The sequence below is a fragment of the Notolabrus celidotus genome, chromosome 2 (genome assembly GCF_009762535.1).
Source record: "Notolabrus celidotus isolate fNotCel1 chromosome 2, fNotCel1.pri, whole genome shotgun sequence".
NCBI classification, from domain to species: Eukaryota; Metazoa; Chordata; class Actinopteri; order Labriformes; family Labridae; genus Notolabrus; species Notolabrus celidotus.
In genome coordinates this window covers 35,514,601-35,537,783 of record NC_048273.1, presented here as the reverse complement: position 1 = coordinate 35,537,783, position 23,183 = coordinate 35,514,601, and the positions used below count along the sequence as shown (strand labels likewise).

The 23,183-nt window shown below is 42.1% G+C and overlaps 1 protein-coding gene across 1 annotated transcript in view; it reads left to right on the top strand.

Annotated features, from left to right (window-relative positions):
- hdlbpa (high density lipoprotein binding protein a) overlaps positions 1-21,820 on the top strand; it is a 28,286-nt gene extending 6,466 nt beyond the window's left edge. Inside the window, exons 5-28 of the mRNA XM_034703373.1 lie at positions 6,039-6,254; positions 6,345-6,551; positions 6,645-6,860; positions 6,951-7,157; positions 7,260-7,367; positions 7,463-7,567; positions 11,753-11,831; positions 11,924-12,063; positions 12,150-12,254; positions 12,359-12,472; positions 12,730-12,816; positions 12,913-13,044; positions 13,143-13,361; positions 13,793-14,014; positions 14,106-14,324; positions 14,459-14,597; positions 14,690-14,841; positions 15,032-15,136; positions 15,225-15,359; positions 15,982-16,125; positions 16,347-16,526; positions 19,505-19,621; positions 20,165-20,308; positions 20,396-21,820. Of these exons, the coding sequence (XP_034559264.1) occupies positions 6,039-6,254; positions 6,345-6,551; positions 6,645-6,860; positions 6,951-7,157; positions 7,260-7,367; positions 7,463-7,567; positions 11,753-11,831; positions 11,924-12,063; positions 12,150-12,254; positions 12,359-12,472; positions 12,730-12,816; positions 12,913-13,044; positions 13,143-13,361; positions 13,793-14,014; positions 14,106-14,324; positions 14,459-14,597; positions 14,690-14,841; positions 15,032-15,136; positions 15,225-15,359; positions 15,982-16,125; positions 16,347-16,526; positions 19,505-19,621; positions 20,165-20,308; positions 20,396-20,485 (3,582 nt within the window). The 3' untranslated portion in view covers positions 20,486-21,820. The remainder of the gene's footprint in view (positions 1-6,038; positions 6,255-6,344; positions 6,552-6,644; positions 6,861-6,950; positions 7,158-7,259; positions 7,368-7,462; positions 7,568-11,752; positions 11,832-11,923; positions 12,064-12,149; positions 12,255-12,358; positions 12,473-12,729; positions 12,817-12,912; positions 13,045-13,142; positions 13,362-13,792; positions 14,015-14,105; positions 14,325-14,458; positions 14,598-14,689; positions 14,842-15,031; positions 15,137-15,224; positions 15,360-15,981; positions 16,126-16,346; positions 16,527-19,504; positions 19,622-20,164; positions 20,309-20,395) is intronic.
- Positions 21,821-23,183: the final 1,363 nt, after the last annotated feature.

Here is a 23,183-nt window from a genome sequence, read left to right as displayed (position 1 = left end):
ACTTTTACAGATATTGGACACTGTTTATCCCAAGCGGCAACCTCCGCCCGCGAGAATTGAAGCCAATGCGGAAGTGTTAAACTGCAGTTAATTGAGTGTCTGCTTGAGGCTGGTTCCAGAAGTACCGGACACCACGTGCACACCAATTCAATAAAAGCTGATCTTTACAGCAGAAATAAACATGTTTACAGCCTGATTCAAAAGACGAGTGTAGTCTGGATAACTCATTTCTCGATCAGCACACACTGTATGGGAGGGGGGGTTTCTTCATAATGCGACAACTTCCAAGATATTAAGATTACAAGTTTTCCATAATTAGAGGCACAGCTGACTTGACTGACAGGCAGGAACACTGTAGCTGTTGGCTAGGAGGCTCAAAGCCCGCCCCTTTACGCCACACTCGCTCGACAGCAGTTATGTTGAGTTCAACATTTCTAATATGGCTGCAGCCGACGATTGGTCTCAAACCAGCTCTTCAGGAACAGATCGGTGACGTCACGGAGACTACGTCCATTATTTATACAGTCTATGGTTTATCTAGGCAATCTGTGTCCACTCTGTCCCTCTGCTTAACTAACACACACCTGCTCCTCCTGCTCTACCTGCAGATGTTTTTCTGCACTTTTAATTGTTGAAATGTTGTGATATGCTTTGTGATGAACAACAAGTCTTGTCAACATGTGGATCACATGTTGTCATAAAAGAATCATGAGTGACATCATGAGTGACACTTGAAAACATAACTTGTTGTTATTTGGGTTACTTACTACTTAAAGCTGGGGTTGGTAGTCAGATTTAGATCCACTTTTTGTTATACTGGTTCAAATGATCTTTATGTCCCGATAACAATCAATACATAATGTGGTGTTAAAAAAAAAGGGTTAACAAAGCCGCTATCTACAGCCAGAGTAAACCTGGGAAAACACCAACCAACCCCTGCCATCAGGAGCCAAACGATGAAACCAATCAAATCCCGTCCTGCCGTTCTGCGTGTACATTTCCCCGGCGTGCTCTACCCGTCCCCTGCCTCTGCTTCCCCTGCCTCTATTTACTGACCCTCTTGTTCGACCTCGGGCCTGTCCCCTCTGACCCGATGAGGTGCTTTGCTCAGGACTGTAGTCCGGATCAGAGTCTAAAAAGCTCTCACCACGGGGGCTCTGACAAGCAAAAGAATTAATGACATTGATTATAGCTTTTCTCCTGATATCCTGTCACCAGTACAGCTGGATAATGCTAGCATGACAGTTGTGAGTGCTAACAGTAGCCATGTTTGTTTGTGTTTTTAACTTTCACTATGAGAATGTTTTGGTGTTTTCTTACCGCTGAGTGAGACATGAGTTGACGTAGTGTAAAACACAAACGATGATCTGAGGACCGGTTTTGAATCAGTCACCATCAGATGGTCGCGAATCAGCGGCGCTCGTGCATGTGAGCGGGGGCTTCGTTTTGGAGGAGCTCAGAGGGGAAGGGGAGGAGGGGTTAGATGGAGTCCTGAGGAAATGCTACATTCAAATTCATGCTTCTTTTCTGTGACTACCAACCCTAGCTGTAAAACATACTCCTGGTGTGTATTGTCAACAGTGCAGACTCATAAGGGCAAAGGAGAGGCAGAGAGGCGGCTGTGTGAGAGATGCAGGTTGAGCGTGTGTGTGTGTGTGTGTGTGTGTGTGTGTGTGTGTGTGTGTGTGTGTGTGTGTGTGTGTGTGTGTGTGTGTGTGTGTGTGTGTGTGTGTGTGTGTGTGTGTGTGTGTGTGTGTGTGTGTGTGTGTGTGTGTGTGTGTGTGTGTGTGTGTGTGTGTGTGTGTGTGTGTGTGTGTGTGTGTGTGTGTGTGTGTGTGTGTGTGTGTGTGTGTGTGTGTGTGTGTGTGTGTGTGTGTGTGTGTGTGTGTGTGTGTGTGTGTGTGTAGAAGAGAGCTGAAGGGAAGCAAGTTAAGCAGAGTAATGTTTAGACAAACATTTGTTTCAGTTGGAGAATATACATAGAGAAGGTCATACACAGCCTGACGTAAACTAAATGGAGTAATGCGGTTCTTGAAGCACTAAACAGAGAGCGCATTTTAGATGTCAGTTATCATCATCAATCATCCTTCTTTGATTGTTGGAAGGCCATAATCTACTTAATTGTGCAGCTTCAGATAGCACACATGATATGATGTGTATTCAACATGCACTCTCTCTTCAGTAAACGGTATCATGCACGCACCAGAATGCCCTTCACCACTTACCAAATAACATCTTTCACCATGTTTAATAAAGGCTGCATCCAGACATCTGGACCTCACTGGTCTCACAGACTCGCTGACTCTGCAAACTCGTTTTCTGAGAGTGCTGAGGGCTGTCCAAATCCGCTGTTTACCCAGTCCACATGGGGCCTTCAGCAGACTCTGTGCAGACTACCAGGGAGTGTGCTTGGGGTGCAGATTTCATCCGACTTCTCTGCATCAGTTATCAAATAGATCATAGCAGGCGGCACATGATGTTGTTTTTTAATTCTCTACTAAAACTGGAGCTAAAGAATGTGAAAACAATTACTCCAAATGAAGCTGAAACCACGTTGGCCATAAACAATGTATAACTCCTTCATAATACAACAGTGGAGATTTAGGAGTTATAACAGTATACAAATGCAATCTATTACTGTAGCAGGGTCAGCTTTGTCCTAAGTCCAGACAGCTCGGACAGTTATATATGAAGGTGGAGAAGTGACCGTAAGAGCAGGTAACAAAAATGTTCACAACACCCGGCCCGGTGTATAAAATGCAGTGTGCTGAATGTGTTCCACCACAGTGTACTGAAGCCCTGTTGGCGGGGAAACTGATACGTCTGTCCCTCTAAGATGGTTTTCTCCTTGCCGGTGATTAGGGCCTAATGCCCCGTCTCCCCACACAGGTGTTTTTAGTTAATCTGGCTGATTAGACCTCTGCTTAGGTTGGAGGTAGGCCGAGGTGTGATGGGGAATTATGTGTGGTTACCGAAATAGACACGCAAGGATATATTCAAAAAGTGCAAGCTGACCCGCCAACACAACTCTGAGAACAGGGGCTAATCCAGCAAAGGAAACGACAACTCTTACGCCTGTTTTACCAAAGTACACGCAGGGAATTTGGCTTTTTGTTAAGAACACAAAAAGAACAAGTTGTTTTTGGCAAATAATACGATATAAGCTGTGAAAAGCTCTGGTTCAGCTCATGTTGTATAGATAACTTTTGCATTTCTGTAATAATTACATAACAAAATATCCAAGTCTTGACTGTTAAACTAACATTTTTAAGAATCTCAAACTCCTTCTGTTGAAGGATGATGAAAAAGAAATGTACTCGAGTCATTGTCAGCACAAAGTCTGAACTTCAGATGAGGTGTCACAAGATACATTAGGTCCCTGTAAAGAAGAAGGTGCTCATAAAGAAGAGAGTGGAATACTCTGGACTAGAAATGAAATGTTTTGTTCATTGTAGAACATTTCACTTTTATTGTTTTCAGCTTAAATTCAGGACTCAATTTAAACATTGCCATTGAGAGGTTGGGTGCTGTCCATGCTCATTGGTTCCTATTGACATGTTTCTTACTGAATTTTGTTTGCTTCGCCCAAATTGCACAGAATATTCCCTGAAATCTCACCACACTGTGATAAATGCAACTCAACAGAATCAACTTTAACACACAGTTATGCCCTGTGTCCTAGCTTGCAGAATTCCTGGATAGGAATCTTTAATTCTCTTTCAGAAGTTATTGGGGTTGAGATTAAACCTGATCCAATATTGATCATCTTCAAAGATAATAATAATAATAATACTTTATTTATATAGCACTTTTCAATACAAGTAACAAAGTGCTTTACAGTGGGCAATAAAAACAAGAAGTGCAAAGCAAAATGAAACAATTAAAAATAAAATGAAATAAAAGCTTAAAATCCCTACAAACTTATAAAGCAGACCCTTTAAAATCAGAGCTAAAATTGAATAAAATCACACAATAAAAGCTTTCCTGTAAAAGTGTGTCTTGAGTAATGACATAAAACACGGGACTGACTCTGCCAGAGATGACGGAAACAGTTCATTTAGAGAGAATTAGATTTATTCTTATGAACAGACTTGAGAAATTTGAAAAAATTGGCACCCACTGAGCTCCTTTTTTGCAGAGCTGAAATAATCAACTTTATGTGTACATGGTCTGGTAGCACTCCTTGGGTTGGTTGGGGGAGGGGTGAGGATGTGATAAATTATTGTTCTGCTGTTAACTTGATGCTCTGATGAAGTGAAACACCTCACTCTGTTATCAAAGAACCAATGTTACGTTAAGTAACCCAAAGTTTTTGCCTGATGATAATAAGGAATGAATAAACTGACTCATTGATACTGTAGACTATGAGATCAGGCCTTTTGAATTGTACTGTGATATGAAAATTGAATGTTTATGTGGATGCTTTGTGGAGATCTTGTTTTCCTTAAAGGTGACATATCATGCAAAATGGACTTTTTAATGGTTCTCTACCTGAAATATGTTTCCCTGGCATTTCTACAAACCCCCCGAGAATGAAAAAAAGTCCATTCTGCCCCTGTTTTGATTTCTCCACCTTTCTGTAAATGTGTGTGAAACGAGCCGTTTCAGACTTCAGTGTTTTTCTTACGTAACAACAATATCCGGTCTGTCACGGAGTCAGAGCTTGGAGCTTGTTCAGCCCATAGACTGTATAAAATACAACTCAACCCCTCCTCCGTTTTTCATTACCTGCACAAATGTGTGCTAACAAGGAGCTTAGGAGGGAGGCATGCTAGTTGTAGGCTGTCTTAATAAACACAAAGGTCGGTTTTACTCCCCACGTCTGCAGATTTGAAGATCTAGTGGATGATTTTTATTTATCATGGATAAGTGCTAGCGCTAGTTAGCATAGCTACATGTCGTAGCTGTAGCTGTGTAGCAAGACACACGTCAACATACTGACAAATAAAACAACAAGAAACAGAATCTGTGACCAATCCTTCAGAAAGGTCCCGCTGCCTTTCTGGTAGAGGTCGGTTTTACTCCCCACGTCTGCAGATTTGAAGATCTAGTGGATGATTTTTATTTATCATGGATAAGTGCTAGCGCTAGTTAGCATAGCCACATAGCTACATGTTCGTAGCTGTGTACCAAGACACGCGTCTACATTCTGATAAATAAAGCAACAAGAAACACTAAATCTGTGACCAATCCTTCAGAAAGGTCCTGCTACAGGCGCCTCTCCGTCAGGATCAGATTCTGGATCAGATTCAGAGGGTTGAAGTAACGTGATCTCTGAGCAGCCGTGTATATTCAGCCAACATGTAAACATTAGATCAACGTGCTGGAGAGCCGAGGCACATCCACTTCCGGAGGGGGCGTGGTCAGAGAGAAAACAGAGTGTTCTGAGGACTGCTGAAGAAGAGGGCTTTTCAGGCATGCCAAAATCTGATTTCAAAGTGTTTTTTTGAGCATAAAATTTAAAGACATGTTTTGGGGACCTCTTAGACCAATATATATTGATGAAAAAAACGTGATATGTCACCTTTTAATAAACATATTGAAACTCAAATTAGCAAGAGGTGTGTACAAGAAACAAATGTACAACAATGGACTTCACTTTATTTAAGCATAAAGGCACTGGTGTCTAAATGTTGAATCTTTTATTTTTAAATACTCCCCCAAAAATCGTAATTGGAATGCTTTATCATCTTCATTGTGTCATTTTGAAAGGACAAATTATTTTGAATAGCAGTCATTATTGAGATGTAGCTTTCCTATGTGAAATGAGGGCTCTAAAGTTTTGCCTCTGGGAAATCAAGAAACACTCCATACTTTTCTGACTTTTCAACCTGCATGCGTCCCGTTTAAACAGTTTTCACTCCCCACCACTGTTTGTGTTTTATAGGAGAGAGTCACTCTTTTTTAAAAAATGTTTAAACCTGTCACTTTAAATACATTTGTGTAAGTGATTTGCTAACCTCTTCTTTCTGTAGAAGAAATCCTCACATAGTGACGGTTGATCACATTTGACATTTTCATTTGTCCTCATGAACTAGGTTTTCCACGTGCCACTAGAGGAGCGCAAGTACAAGGACATCAACCAGTTTGGAGAAGGAGATCAAGCGAAGGTCTGTGTGGACATCATGCACAAGACCGGAGCCCACCTGGAACTCTCCTTGGCAAAAGATCAGGGTCTCTCCATCATGGTATCCGGAAAGCTGGATGCTGTGATGAAGGCCCGCAAGGAGATTGTGTCCCGACTGCAGACTCAGGTCAGGAACTCTATCTTTAATGATTCTAAATATAAAATGAATCGCATGTTGACAATGGGGGTGTTAACTGTACATTTGAACTCTTAACAGGCCTCAGCTACCGTTGCCATCCCCAAGGAGCACCATCGTTTTGTCATAGGAAAAAACGGGGAGAAGCTTCAGGAGCTGGAGCTCAAGACTGCCACTAAAATCCAGATCCCACGACCTGATGACCCCAGTAACCAGATCAAGATCTCTGGTACCAAGGAGGGCCTGGAGAAGGCCAAGCATGAGATCCTGCTGATCTCTGCTGAGCAGGTAACCTCAGGAAACCAGCTGCTTCATAGAGATATTTCCCTGACGCCACAGAAATATGTTCTAACTGTTTGTTCTCTGCCTCTCCTCTTCAAGGACAAGCGTGCTGTGGAGAGAGTGAACATCGACAAGGTGTATCACCCCTTCATCACCGGCGCCTACAACAAAGTGGTAGGTGAGATGATGCAGGAGACCGGTGCCCGCATTAATGTCCCCCCTCCGAGTGTTAACAAGACAGAGATCGTCATCACTGGGGAGAAGGAGCAGGTGGCCCTTGCTGTGACTTTGATCAAGAAGGTTTTTGAAGAAAAGGTATGATAAGTTAAAATTGTTAAAAGCTTCATAACTTTTCGCTGATTCTCAAATGTTTTTCATCCCTGATCCAAACCGTTTATTTTGCAGAAAAAAAGTGCCACCACCATTGCAGTGGAGGTGAAGAAGTCTCAGCACAAGTATGTGATCGGTCCCAAGGGAAACACCCTGCAGGAGATCCTGGAAAAGACTGGTGTCTCAGTTGAAATCCCACCATCTGACAGCAGCTCAGAAACTGTCATCCTTCGTGGAGAGCCCGACCGTCTTGGTCAGGCTCTCACTGAAGTTTACGCCAAGGTGAGGACCTTTTCAGATTACCTTTTTATGACTGTTGACAAAGGTTACCTTTTAATAAAAATGTGATGATGAGTTACTCAAAGAGCATGTTTCTTTTGGCAGGCAAACAGCTACACTGTTTCCTCGGTCTCAGCTCCTTCTTGGCTTCATCGTTTCATTATTGGCAAGAAGGGGCAGAACTTGGCCAAGATAACCCAACAAATGCCCAAGGTTAGTAAAACGATGAATTTCCAATCCACAGCACTTATAATGATCATTTTTAGATTACACCTTGTAACTTATTTTTCTTGTTTTTTTGCACACAGGTGCACATCGAGTTCACCGAGGGAGAAGATAGAATCACCCTGGAGGGTCCCACCAAAGACGTGCAGATGGTGCAGAGCCAGATTGAAGCAATTGTTATAGATTTGGTGAGTGATGAGTCAGTTTTGTGACTAAGAGCCTTAAAACGGCACCAGTGGTGCAATAAAAGTCCTTCCAGGAGTATACTGCGGACTGATATCTGATGTTTACCTCTGTTGAATTGATGTAACTGCAGACTTCATTCTTTATCCTACACCTTGGTTTCATATGCACATCTTTAAATGACTTCATGTGGCTTCACATTGAGAGTGATCAGTAGAGATTTAGCTGCATATGGAGGCTCACAGGTGAAGCAGCTTGAAACAAATGAGCATGAAACACGGTGTCCTGAGTGGTGACATTACAAAACTATTAACAGATGAACCACTGTTGTTGTGATGTCTTGGTTGCTGCTCAGGACTTGACTCTTTTTTGTCTTCAGCTCCTATGAGCTGCTGAGTCTCTAATTGTTATGCCTATTCACAAAGAGCAACAATTGCATATACACTGAACAGCAAATGTTGGAGTCATAAATGTTTCACTACAGCTACCTTTACTTAAATGACTCAATCAGTCTCAGAGTTTACGGTAGGTTTTTTTTTATGTCTGTCAGTTTGGCCGGTGATATTCCAGAATTCCGGCCACATAGAACAACTGTCGGACATCCGCTCTGAAAGCTCAATCTGCTTAATAACTTACATTTACCAGCAATACAACACTGAAAACACTGACACGGTAACCCAGTAATCAATCAATTAATAAATAATATGATCAAGCACCGGGGGACGGCGCGTCGATGCCAACCTGCTGCATTGAGAAAGAGGAGGAGGGACTCTATGTGTAGTGTTACTGTAGCACAACGGATCAGCACGCCTGGACTTTTGTGCATTTTGCATAATCCAGTTTACATTCACATGAACATTATAGAGCACTTCATGATCTAATAAGCACTAAAGTGGAAAGACGATTAGAACAAACTGGTCCGGCCAACAGGCGTGACTTGCCATGTCTGTCCGGTGTCCTCCGTGCCCCTCTGCACCCAACTTTGCTGCAAATTCCACGTGCAAGTAACGCTGAATGTTTGGTAATGTCCTCTGCACACTGCGCTGAAGGGAGTAATCCACATGCACACTATCAGTCCCCTTTAAGTGTTTCGGAAGGTGGCGATCACAGAGTATGTTTTGATATTCATATCTCATCATGCTGGGAGGCTAAACGTGATTAAACTCTTCATAAATATGATCATGACCGTCTGTAAACGTGTCAAAGTAGGAGCTGTGGTTACACAAATTCATTGTGCATCATCAGTGGAGAAGCGTTCTCCTGATGTTTTTGAGCATTCAGGTCCGACTGTTTTCTCCATGCTGCTGTCGATCAGTAAACATGACGTGTGGCGTTTGGGTGACACTCAAAAAAAATCTGCTGCTTCACGACCCGGTCATCCAATCCAATCCAATCCAATCCATAAAAACAACAAGGTTCCCAAAGTGCTGCACAACAAATACAAACAGTAGAAATAAATAATATTAAAATTTTAAATACAGTACATTAAAAGACAAACAGAGACCAACATAAACTCTCATGCTGTATTAAAAGCCAGGGAGTAAAAGTGAGTTTTAAGACGTGATTTAAAAGTTCCAGGGTGGGGGCCATTTTAACTTGGGTGGGTAGCTCGTTCCACAATTTAGGAGCTACCACTTAAAAAGCTTGGTCTCCCCTTGTCTTTTGTCGGCTTTTTGGGACGACAAGACACATCTGGTCAGTAGACCTCAGTACTCTGGAGGGGGCGTAGATTTTTATGAGATCAGAGATATACTGAGATGCCAGACCATGCAGTGACTTAAAAACAAACATTAAAATCTTAAAATTAATTCTAAAATGGACAGGGAGCCAGTGGAGAGAGGCGAGAACGGGGCTGATATGCTCATGTTTGTGGGTTCCTGTTAAAAGGCGAGCAGTCATGAACGAATGTTGGTATGTAAAAGTGTAGACTCAGAATATAAGACTAGTCCACTTTTTCACATGCAGTTAAAAAGGAAAACCACCAGCTTAAATTATGCTCAATATGGTTATCCCTACATGCCGGACAACTGCCCGTGAAACCGGCTAACATAAACCCTGGTCTCAATACAGATTGTTTGAAGCTCTTGGAAAGCCTGTAAAGAACGACACAGAAGCCTAAAACCCTAACAACCAACCTACTGGTGTGCTCTGGTGGAGTAATTGCAGAGAGAAGCAGACACAACAGCAAACAAGTTTACATGCTCACATTAGTTGAGGCTACAGTTTAGATCCAATGTATAAGAATAAGTGAAGCTTGAGACTTTGAAGTCTAAGGGCTTTCAGGCTTTTTCAGTCGGGTTTCCTAAACTGTGGAATGACCTACCAGCTGAAATTAGGCATGCTACTTCTGGATGACATTTTAAATCGCTTCTTAAAACATTAAAAAACAAAAAGTCTTTCATAACTATGTAAACATGTTATTCTGCTCTTGATGTCTTGTTATGCATTCTAGTACTTTGGAGTTCCTTTTATTATTTTTTGTTTTTATTATTATTATTATTATTATTAGGGCCCGAGCACCACTGGTGGCGAAGGCCCTATTGTAACCCTAAGGGTTATAATTATAGGAGATTGCAGTTTTGGCCCCCTGAACGTTAATGAAAGCGCAAGTATTTTTGCACACTCATCGGGTCTGGTGAAAATTGCAATTTATTATAGGTCTCGCAAAAAAAATCTCAGTAGCGCCCCCTAGAGGTAAAAATAGCACCTTACGCATCGAGTTTTTTTCGCTACATGCATGAAAAATCTTACACATATTTATAGCATCAGGACGCACAAAAAAGTCAGTGGCACCCATATTCAAAACTCAACAGGAAGAGCGCCACCTAGCTTTGAACATGGAAAAAAGTGCCAAAATGGGTCTGTGCAAGGGTGCATACTTTTGCTTATTTCTCCTAGAGCTTTTCTCTGATTCAGTCCAAACTAGGCACATTCTATAGGAAACCCATTGACGATTAATACAAAGTAAAGGCATTTTGTTTAGACGAAAGTTGTGGGCGTGTCGGACTTTGGGGCGGGGCATAAAAAAAAAAAAGTCGGAAAATTGATTTTTGTGACTCTAAAATACACGTAATCTCACCTCATCCAACACACTCGTCAGTGCTGGGAAAAATTGCGAAATTTTATGGGTTTCGCAAAAAAAGTCGAAAAAATTTGCTCACTAGCGCCCCCTACAGTTTTCAAAAACCCCTCCCCATAGGGGTTATTTTGAGCTACAAGCTTGAAAAATTTTACACATATTCATGGCATCAGAACGCACAAAAAAGCCTCTTGCACCCATATCCCAAACTCAACAGGAAGAGCGCGACCTAGCTTTGAACATGAAAAACAGGGCCAAAATAAGGGTGCATACTTTCGTTATCGTCTCCGAAGGCATTTCTCCAATCCATTCCAAACCAAGAACAACTTATAGTAGACACATTGATGATTAAAAATTATAAAAGGAATTTTGTTCAGACTGAAATTGTGGGCGTGGCAGCCGTCGAGGTGGGTCATCAAACGCACATACAGCTTTGAATGCGAAGAATGACGCCCAAATAAGGGTGCATACTTTTGAGAGCTCCTCCTAGAGTTTTTCTCTGATTCAGTTCAAACAAGGCACATTCTATAGCAGACATATCGACGATTAAATTAGTGTTAAAGGAATTCTGTTCTGACTAAAATTGTGGGCGTGGCACACAGTCAAGTTTGGAGGGTTTCTTGCCAATCTGCCAAAAACTTTGAACATATGCGCCACCTAAGCCAGTATATACTCTCAGATCTTGCTTTCGCATCGTGTGGTGGCAAATATCAGGCGGCAGTTTACATGTCCCGGCGGCTTGCGTAGGCGGCGGCTGCAGGTGTGCGAGGGCCCATTCATCATAATTATTATTATTATTATTATACACCTTTATTTTTGTGTTTTTCTGTGGAGCACTTTGTAACTTTGTTTAGAAAAGTATTATAGAAATGAAGGATTATTATTATTAGTATAATGATTAACATAAGATGATGCATAAACAAAAGCACCTCCAGAACAAGCACTTTGTGACTTTGTTTAGAAAAGTGCCATAGAAGTAAAGATTATTATTAGTATCATTATTAACATAAGATGATGCATAAACAAAAGCACCTCTAGAACACTCTGGTGCTACACTGTAATTCTCTTTATTCCACTAATGTTCATGTTCTGTGCTCTCTCTCTCTCAAAGGTAAGCCGCATGGACTACACAGAGATCAGCGTTGATCCCAAATTCCACAGACACCTGATTGGAAAAGGAGGTGTAAACAGTAAGTAAACATTCAAAAGACCGGTTTATTGATGACATCATTGCATCAAAGACAGAATCAGCAGCTTTCTTCAATCATATTTTTATTTTTAGTTAACCGCATCAAAGAGCTGCACAAGGTGACTGTCCGTATCCCTCCTGACAACGAGAAGAGCAACCTGATCCGTATCGAGGGGGATCCCCAGGGTGTGCAGGAAGCCAAGAAGGAGCTGCTTGAGCTTGCGTCACGCATGGTGAGTTTGAACTGGAGTTTACAGGCTACAAGATGCTGCGGAGGGTAACTGGATGTGTGGTTGTTAATGACACTCTCATCATGCAGGAGAATGAGCGTACAAAGGACCTGATCATTGAACAGCGTTTTCACCGAGCCATCATTGGCCAAAAGGGGGAGAAGATAAAAGAAGTGCGCGACAAATTCCCAGAGGTCGGTTGAAAACTCTTGCTGTTTGCTGGTACATGTAGGTGTTGGTTTGTTTGTTCTGAACTCCTCATAATGTAGTCTAACCACCCTTGTTATATTTGTTCCAGGTCATTATCAACTTCCCCGACCCAGCACAAAAAAGTGACATCGTACAACTTAGGGGCCCACGAACTGAGGTGGAGAAATGTGCAAAGTTCATGCAGAAGATAGTGGCTGAAATGGTAAATCCATGTTGATGTTTTATCTCATACGTTTAAGTTTAGACTTCTCAGCACCTTCCTCTTTTAGTTTCGGTCTCTCCATTCTTGCTGCAGTGTTTTTGCTTCTTTATTCCCATGCACTAATACACCAGGGACAAATCACTGTAAACAAAGACCTCTTAACAATAAACCTTCCTTTCTCATGACGCATATTAATTTGACATTTACAACTTCTTCAGTGTTTGAAGTGTTAACTCTCAGTGATTATTTTCTGTCAGGTGGAGAACAGCTTCTCTGTCTCAGTCCCCATCTTCAAGCAGTTCCACAGAAACATAATTGGAAAAGGAGGCGCAAATATCAAGAAGGTACGGCATATTTTAAAGGGAATTTGTTTTGCCGAATTAAGTCTTCAGTCTTTCTCAGTTTGATTTGAATAATCGTTTTTTTTGTTTTCTTTTTAGATTCGTGAGGAAACAACCACAAAAATCGACCTGCCTGCTGAGAACAGCAACTCTGAGATGATTGTCATCACTGGAAAGAAGGCAAACTGCGAGGCTGCAAGAATTCGCATCCTGGCCATTCAAAAGGAGCTGGTAAGCACATGCATGCTGGCGTATTAGTCCGTCCAAGCTACGCCATACCTGGATTTAAATCTTGTATTTATGCTGAGTTAATATCTCTTTGTACACAGGCGAACATCGCCGAGTTGGAGGTTTCCATCCCTTCCAAGCTGCACAACTCCCTGATTGGGTCGAAGGGCCGTTTTGTGCGCTCCATCATGGAGGAGTGTGGCGGCGTGCACATCCACTTCCCCACCGAGGGCTCAGGGATTGATAAGGTCACCATCCGAGGCCCCATAGAGGAGGTGGAGAAAGCCAAGCAGCAGCTGCTCGCCTTGGCAGAGGAGAAGGTTTGTATAAATGTCATTAATAATAACAAAAATGAACTTCTGCTGACCTCGCTAAACTGGCAGCTGTGTGACAGGGACATAGAGGGAGGGGTAAAAAAAAAAGAAGCAAGGAGCCGCTTCTGTGGCTCAGTGGTTGTACATTACCCCATGCTGAGAACTTCTTTCAGCTGTCAGAGTAAAACTGCAAGCTGGTGTCTTGTGCATAGCTTCTGAAATTAGGGTTGAAATTTGTTTTGCCTCCCAGAAGATTAAATCATGTTAAACCCATTAAAACTTAAAATGAACTTCTTTTGAAATTCGGGTGAGCATGGAGGGATTTTCTGTCTCTTTGAAGTTCTAAAGAGTATCTTCTGCACTAATCATTCTGATGAAAGCTGGCTGGTAGTACTTTTGTTGTTTTAGAACTCATTATTTTAATGTTTACTTTTTAGCAAATCAAGAGTCACACTGCCGAGCTGCGTGCAAAGCCAGAATACCACAAGTTCCTCATCGGGAAAGGGGGCGGCAACATCCGTAAGGTTCGTGACAGCACTGGGGCCAGGATCATCTTCCCCACCGCAGAGGACAAAGACCAGGAACTCATCACTGTGATCGGCACTGAGGAGGCAGTGCGGGATGCCCAGAAGGAGCTGGAGGAACTCATCAAGAGCTTGGTAAGGCTGTGAATTAGTTTCAAACATGGCAGAACATCAGAGTTCGTGGCTTCCTTCTTGAATATTCAGAATCCTTTGTTTTTGTTTGCAGGACAACGTGGTGGAGGATAACATGGTCGTTGATCCAAAGCACCATCGCTACTTTGTGGCTCGCCGTGGTCAAGTTCTCCGGGACCTTGCTGATGAGTACGGTGGTGTGATGGTGAGCTTCCCTCGCACAGGTTCCAATAGTGAAAAGGTCACTCTCAAAGGAGCCAAAGAATGTGTGGAAGCAGCCAAGAAGCGCATGCTGGAGATTGTTGAGGATTTGGTAAGTGGATATCGCTTTGTTTTTCTGAGATGATCTTTATTATGCCTGAGTTTTACTCCTCTTCGCTCATCTCTCTTTGAACTCTAACCATTGTGCCCTCTGTTTTTTCTCCTCCAATTCATTTTCTTTTCCAGGACGCTCAAGTGACCATTGAGTGTGTGATTGCTCAGAAGTTCCACCGTTCTATCATGGGTCCAAAGGGCTCCAGGATCCAGCAGATCACCAGAGATCACAACGTGCAGATTAAGTTCCCAGAGCGTGAGGACCCACAAGGTAAACTCATGACCAGTGTGAGAGTGACAACAAATCTACTCCTTAAAGTTGCTCTTCATTGATTTAAAAAAAAAAATCTGATTGTCTTGTAGCTGCCCCACCCGTAGAGGCTCCCATTCAGGAGAATGGAGAGGCCAACGGAGAAGTGAAGGAACCCGTGGATCCAAATGCACCCAAGAAATGTGACGTGATCGTGATTTCTGGACGTAAAGAGCGCTGTGACTCTGCTGTGGAGGCATTGAAGGTAGGCGCTCGTGAATCGTGTTTAGAAAAGATGATCGTCTCCAGTTTTTATTTGCGCTTTGATCATACTTTGTAATCTTTTTGACATGTCCACATGACTGAATATTATTGTAACTATAATGTAATGTAGCAAAGCACAAGATTATCTCCTTCAACTCTCACTTTAACCCTCACCTGCCTCCTTCCCTCAGGCCCTGGTCCCTGTCACCATCGAGGTGGAAGTGCCTTTTGAGCTTCATCGCTACATCATTGGACAGAAAGGAAGTGGAATTCGTAAGATGATGGATGAATTTGAGGTGCGTGTCGTACAGATTTTGTATTTGCAAAGGCATCATTTTAATTTCTGCTGCTAACTGTGTGCGCAACATTACGTTCCTCCTCCAGGTCAATATTCAAGTGCCTGCTCCTGACCAGCAGTCCGATAAAATTGCCATCACCGGCTTGGCCAACCACCTCGATCGCGCCAAAGAGGGCCTCTTGGAGCGCGTCAAGGAGCTGCAGGCCGAGCAGGAGGATCGGGTAAGCAGCATGATGATGAATACATGTCCAAAGTTTGAGCTTAGAAGCCTTTTCCAACTTAAAGCTGGGGTTGGTAGTTAGATTTAGATACACTTTTTGTTATACTGGTTAAAATGATCTTTATGTCCTGATGGTAATCAATACATAATGTGTTCTTAAAAAAGAGGTAAAAAAAGCTGCTATCTACAGCTGGAGTAAACCTTGGAAAACACCAACCAATCCCTGCCATCAGGAGCCAAATGATGAAACCAATCAAATCCCGTCCTGCCGTTCTACATTTCATGTTTGTTTGTGTTTTTGACTTTCACTATGATAATGTTTTGGTGTTTTCTTACCACTGAGTGAGACATGGGTTGCCGTAGTGCAAAACAGGGGGAGGGGTTAGACGGAGTCCTGAGGAAATTCTACATTCAAATTCATGCTAGTTTTCCATGACTACCAACCCTAGCTTTAATATCAGCAGCAAAGCGATCTTATTTTAAAGGCTGCCACCCTTATGATAATCTTTAATGAGTTTGATTATTAACTTATTTTGCTATAGATTACCACCAATTAGAGCGCCATAGAGTTTGATACCCTACTCATTTCTATTTTAACCCTGACTATGTTTCCCTCCCTTCAGGCACTAAGGAGCTTTAAGCTGACCATCACTGTGGATCCCAAGTATCATCCCAAAATCATTGGCCGCAAGGGTGCCATTATTACAAACATCCGCACTGAGCATGATGTTAACATCCAGTTCCCAGAGAAGAATGATGAAAACCAGGTATGGCACTTTTGCAGAACTTGTTTATTCCCTTTCTCCTCTAAAAAATCCAAAAGGTAAAATGTGATGAACTCTTTTTGCACAGCAGGTGGTGCTATATGACCACTTCCTTTATTACTACATGAGAAGAATAATGAAAAATAACAGCTGTAAATCCAGTAGAAACTGTATAAGAATGTAGAGTTTCTATATAACATTTTGCGTCTGCTGTTTGTCCACAGGATCAGATTACTATTACAGGGTATGAGCACAAAGCCATAGCAGCACGAGATGCCATCCAGGGTATCGTGGATGAGCTGGAGGAGATGATCTCTGAGGACATCACCCTGGACAGCAGGGTCCATGCCCGTATCATCGGAGCCCGTGGCAAGGGCATCCGCAAGATCATGGATGAGTTTAAGGTGAGGCTAAGGAGAGGATGGGATGTTAAATAAAGGAGGACACCTGACAGGAAGCATGCAGTGCACTATTTACAAGCATTTTCTTATCTTGTAAAATTCTGAGTTGCACTCAACCACTGAGCATGCTCTGCTTTGCAGTATTAGATACTTTAACTTTTATATGTACAATGATTTAACTTAGAAGTATGGATGTGGATAAGACAGTTTTTAGTACAGTTTGTGTTTCAGCGTTGCCTGCAAACAGCTGTCATGAGCTCTGTGCACTTCACTTTAATCAGAATCTGACTGAACATACTCAGAATGATTAGCCATTATGTTTTTTATATCTGCAAAAGCATATTTCTACCTTGTTCAGACAGAGCTCGACATCATTTCTATCATATTCATTAGTCTGACTGCTGGGACAGAAGTATATCTCATAAATAAAGGGTCATTCTGCAAAATCTGTACCCATTTTCCCCTCCTTGTTGCAGTATTTTGTACTTCAGGTTACTTAAATGGTACCTGTAGGTAAACAGGATGTTGGGTCATTGCAGAATTACGAGACAGAAAGAACTGCTTAATGTGCTAAACATACTAAAATATCCTGAGACTAATGTAACAATGAAAATGATAAAATCCATAGACATGATAAAATGATAAAAGTGCTAAAGGTTCCATTTAAAAGGCATATCAGAAAACAGTCAACCAATAAAAACTCTACATTAACATGAATAAATAAGAAGATCTGGACTTAAGTCTTGAAATTGGAGTTTGAGTGTAGATGAGAAGGGAAATGCTGTGGCTTGTTCAGCTCAGTGAAAGCTAGTGGTGCAACGTTGATCCCTGATCCGTACTGAAGCCTCTCCACGGTTCGGCACGGACATGGTCAGCGGATCGGTTGATGAAAACAAAAAAAGTTGCGCGTGTTCACGTGATGACATCATGTTCAATCCACACTTACTCGTCAAGCGCAGCGGTAGTCATGGTAGTCAAGTGAAGGAGCTGAGGAACTTGAAAACCCTCCTGCATCGTTTAAGTCACATGTATGGGAGCATTTTGGTTTCCCTGTGAAATACAGTGAATGCTGAATGTGCTTGAGCCACGTTATGAAATTCCGTCACACACCCACTAGACCAGAGGCCGTCAATAGGCGGCCCGCGGACCGCATCCGGCCGCCTATTCGTGGCCCCCGAACTGTTATTCCTTCACTCTGTGTTTTGGTCGGGTCACCGCGTGTTTACCGAGACTTGTCTCCATGTCAACGATACGCAGACAGGCTGTTACTGGGTCACTTAGGCTGTTTCTGAAACAGCCTGCTACATACTACTTACTAATGTAGTAGGCAGTACCTACTGCCTACTACATACTGCGTTTGAATTTAGTATGTGGTATGACTGTTCTGTTGGATCTGTGTTGCAGTACGCTGGGTCAGACATCACTACATTTCCGGTGAAAGCGGAAGTAAACAACGACCAAGACGATAGATAAACTGCTTCTTTAGCATCACTTATGATTTAAAAAGTTAAGAAGTGGTTTATATGTAATTCAATAACTTTCAAAGCACCCAAAAAGGGATTTCCTCCCGTCAAAAAAGAAGAAAGGAAAAAGTGGAACGAGCGCTGTGCATTATGGGAAACATAACACGAGGGAGACTGGTCCGATGCATACTGTGAAATTTTCCCAAATCAGTAGACATCTTGGGAGTTTTGGCATACTGCAGATTTTGCTCTTGTTCACATACTACATACTGAATTTTGGCCAAATCAGTACGTACTGCTAGCATAGTAGGAGGTTTGGAAAACAGCCTTAGAGTCCAATGCTGCCAGTGCAATTTTTAACTTTCACTTTCGTTTTTGGAGCGGTCACATATTGGCACTTTGCCAGCTGTAAGACCCTAGAATGCACGAAAACGGTGTGCTCCAAGTTTGCAGCTCAAAGAAAAGTGGACGGTGAAAATCAGCGAGTGACAGAAGAATGGAGTGAAACTACAAGGTCCCTCTGCTCCTTCACTTGCCATGCCATGAAATGCAGTGAATGAGGCAGGACTGGGCCCACAGATAGGGTGCTTTGCACATGCAGTACATTTTGAGTTGAGTGTTGTTTTTATTTAATGGGCAAAAATTTTACAAGTGTTTTACAAAATAAATGGAGGACAAAGTTATATTTGTCTTGATCCGATACGAACCGTGAGTTTTTTGATCCGTTGCACACCTAGTGATGGCAGCAGGAACAAAGCTTGTTTTGTACCGCTGTGTTCTGCACCTTTTGGACTAAAAACCATCATCCAGAGTGTAGCTGAAACTCGTTGTGCAAAGGGTGTAAGGCATCATTTAGAATAGAGGTTGCTATCTGCTGTACCTGTTTAGTGTACAGGGATGCTGTGTATTTAGCAGTATTTTGTACTTAAACCCTCAGAAAGTGTCAATCATTTGTTTGACACATTTGTCACTGACTGCCTTTGTTCTTCTTTCTAATACTGTAATTCTTGAATTATTACAAATTATGAGCGCTCATTAATATCAGTCAGTTATTCCTTCTCATGCAGTTGCAGAACGTAGTCTGTATTTTGCTTCAGCTATAGCTTGTGCTGTGTTCAAGTCCATCTCTTTGGCCCAGACACACAAGACGTGAGCAGACGCAACCGTCAGCCTTCATCATCACCGGCTCTTTGATGTCTGTCAGGTGTGTCTGGGCTGTAGATGGTTCCCTACTGGGGCTGGTTTTAGGGACATTGATTGTAATCTCGTCAGATCTCTAGTTGCAACAGCTACACATGAAAAAGCTTTGCAACAGGCTTTTCTTACATGTCTGAGGTGTTGAAGGTGGAACGCAGAGTTGGTCCCAAGCCCTGTAAGGCAGGTTCAAAGCGGCACGTGGTGGGGATACCTGAGAAAGCACATTAGGTGCATTTTTAGGAAAATAAATCATGTCTGTTATTCATCACTTTAGACTTTGTTTGAAGATCTCTCATATGTCTTGGTATCTCTCTCTTTCAGGTTGATCTCAGGTTTCCCCAGAGTGGAGCTGCAGACCCAAACCTTGTGACTGTCACAGGTCGCCCTGAGCTTGTGGATGAAGCCATTGACCACCTGCTTAACCTGGAGGAGGAATTTGTAAGATTTTGTTGCGTTACATATTTTAGTTGTTACTAATATTGTTGTGATAAAGTAGGGATGCACCGAAATGTAAATTCTTGTCCGAAACCGAAAATTGAAAATGAGGAAACCAAAGCCGAAAGCTGAAACACGAAAGAAATTATTATGCCAATTATTAGAAGGGAGACTGGGGACCGTTGTAACATTTCACTCCTTGGATTTGAGATTAAGCCATGCATTTTCTGTTTGTGTTGAACAGGCATTATCTAGGCCATTTATTAGCAGACACTTGAAGCTAGTTTGTATAGCAGTTTGAACACTCTGCGTTAAAAGAGCTCAAAGTTATTGACAGAAATGTCAAAAATGTTACAACTGTCGCCGGCCTCCTCTAACATTACATTTCTGGCTCTGACTGTGTACTGACCTCACTAAAATCAAGGATCTCATTGAACATATCAGACAACGAGGGTGCATGCACTTTTGGGCCATATTCTGCTGAATTTTTCAGTCCATCCCTATGATAAAGTGCCTGTGATGCTGACCTTTTCCTATATTCATCAGATGGGAGATGTTGTGGAGAATGAGGCAAAGATGGCTTACATGAGGCCTCATGGGGGCAGCGCTGCCTCCATGGATGAACAACGTGGACCACCATCCAAAGGCTTTGTGGTCAGGGAGGCTCCCTGGACCAGTGGCAGTGAGAAGGTGAGATTTTTTCCCATACCCCTGACACTGTTTGAAATTAGAATTGGTCACACCTTCCTTTCTTAATCCTTTTTTATTCTACTTTAGGCCCCTGATATGAGCAGCTCTGAAGATTTCCCCAGCTTTGGAGCCCCAGTGGCAACCAAGTCCTCTCCCTGGGGACCCAAGCGCTTCTAAGCCGTGCTGCTACAGATGGGCCTGAACTGAACCGGACACAATCTTCCCCTTCATTGTCCCTTCTCCTGACCTGGACTGACCGCTGACCCCAAAAGTCTTCAGTTCTGAGAACGTCATCCTTCTCTGTGTATTAAACCCGGTCTGCCCTTGCAGATTCATCAGTCTAAAGTGCTTTCAGATACTGTAATTGACTTGTGAGCTTTGTATCTGCATCAATGAAACTGTCTAAGCTTAAAAAAAGAAAATGTGACAGATGTTGCGGTTAAGTCTCCAGTCTGTACAAGACTGACATTTACGTGTTGATTAGACCTGACATTTCATCGTGGTTTGAACTGTTATACCAAATTCAAAGGTGGCCAGACATCTGTTTTTTTTCGAGCTGCCCTTATCTTAGTTGCCTTCGCAGGGTGGGGGAGAGGGATTGAATTACTGCTGGTTACATGTCCAGACATGAAGCCTGACCATCCAGGGCCAGCTGTTTCAGTAACCTGCCCCCCTCCTGCTTTTTAATCATGTAGCTGAGTGAAAATCGTCAGTCTTTAGCCCTCAGGCACTCTGTAGTGGTTGTCCTCTGTCGCATCTTTCCATTTGCTTAGCTGTGCTTCTGTGGATATGGTCATGTAGTGGCACGTACCTTGTAGCCTTATGAATTGGCATACTTTTACGAAGGGGGGGGAGGGGGGAGCGGTTTCAGACACTGCTGAATGGCAACACATTCAAACTGCCAGATGCTTGGAGATCATGCCGAAACTAAACGTCTTACAACACTAGGCCTAGAGCTCCAACGTGTCAAACCTCACACTAACTGTCGAATGAACTCTTTTGACATTCAAAAGTAAATCACTCTACAAAAAAATGACTGTGTGTTTGTGAGCAAAACAGCAGACCATCTTGTGCCAACTATCTGTCTAGTGATGTCCTGTGTTTCTCATCCTCTGTATTGGGTCAGTGTCCAGTCCTTTTGTCTTCCAGTTGCTATGCAGATTGTTCTGTTGAATAGCAATGGCCCTTTTTATCAGCCTTACAACTAGAAAGATACAAACCAGGTAGAGATGATGTCTAGGTGCATTTTTAATGGACAGCTGGAAAGCCAGTTATTGTTCTTTAAAAAGCTCTTGGAACATGACTGCCCCCCAGTTATTGTATTAGTTTTATTTGCAAGAGGAGTGCAGATTTAGCTTGCTAGCTGCTAATTTAATACCTAGCATCAGCCTACCTTGGTTTATATCCTCCTAGAATTGAATGAAAGATTATGCAAATACCATTGAAGTGAACGGTTATGGATGACACTGGAAAAGAAATTGTCCAAAAAGTCAATAAAAATTGAAAATCTCATTGCTTTGTATCAGAGTTTTTGTTGTAGTTGCCTCATTATCATGCTAGTTTGATTAATCTGAAGTGATTCAATCTGTCATCTGGAATGCAGTGCAGCCAGTGTTCAAGACTGTTTCAAGTGCATGCATAAGTTTTTTACGTGTTGGCCAGAAGGTGGTGCCAGAGGAATGGTCTACAGGATGAGTGGGTTTACAAAGTCTATGGAGGATTAACAATTAGCGTCTGTTACAGATTGGCTTTTCATTGTACTTATGTCTTAAATAGTCAACTCTTACTTAGAGACCAATACCAAAGGGAAGACATTGATTACAACAAGCCTTTTACTTTTTTGTCATTCAGCTTTTTATTGTATTTTAGTATTTCCTTGTTCATCACAAGTTAACAAATTATATACAAGTTATACAAAGCCATCAAAGATAAAAAATAAAAATATACAAAACAATATCAAATAAATAAATAATAATAAACTGTACAAACAAAAAAAAGAAGATAAACATAAGAAAACAAGGTAAATAAATAGAAAAAAAGAGCATTCTTATTCCTGTTTGTGATGTTTAGAGGTTAACATGTACAGTATTATATGTCGCAATATTACTTTTGACAATCATACATGACGTTCATTAGAAATAGAGGACACATCAATTGCACATCAAATACCATCATCACCTTCTCCAATCATTTCCAGATAGGGACCCCATATAGATCTGAATACTTTAGTGTTAATATTCATTCTGTAGATAAGCTGTTCAAAAGAAGCTATCCTGGCCAGTTCATCTCTCCATTCACTAAAAGGGATCTTCTGTTTTTATTTCCAATGCCTCAGCACTATCCTGCATCCTATTGTAAAAGCTCATTTCACCCACATGTTTACATGTTTGAGGAGATCAGCCTCCTCTGGTAAAATACCCAGTACACATAACACTGGGCTCTTAGTGGACTCTGTTTTTAACATATCATTTATACATTGAACTATAGCTGACCAGAAGTCCTTTACAATTTCACATTCATACAGCATGTGGATCAATGTGCCCCGGTTTTTATTACATCTCCAACAACTGTGGTCCTGTATAAGCCCCAGTCTTGACATTTTTGAGGGTGTCCAATAACTCCTGTTTTTTATTTTGAATAAGATTAGGCGTGTCTGCATGTCGAGGGCTGTGTAGTACCATGACTGAACTCATTTTACCCAGGCCTCTCTGTTTTAGACATTGCTAGATCTTTTTTCCATGCAAGTTTAACACCTGCATAGTTTGGGAGTTGATATTTCCTTCATTCTTAATAAATCTGGATGTCCCCCCTCTGAGCTTCCAACTTGATCACTATGGCTGCTGAATGCAAGTGACTGGGGCAATGGTTTTGTTTC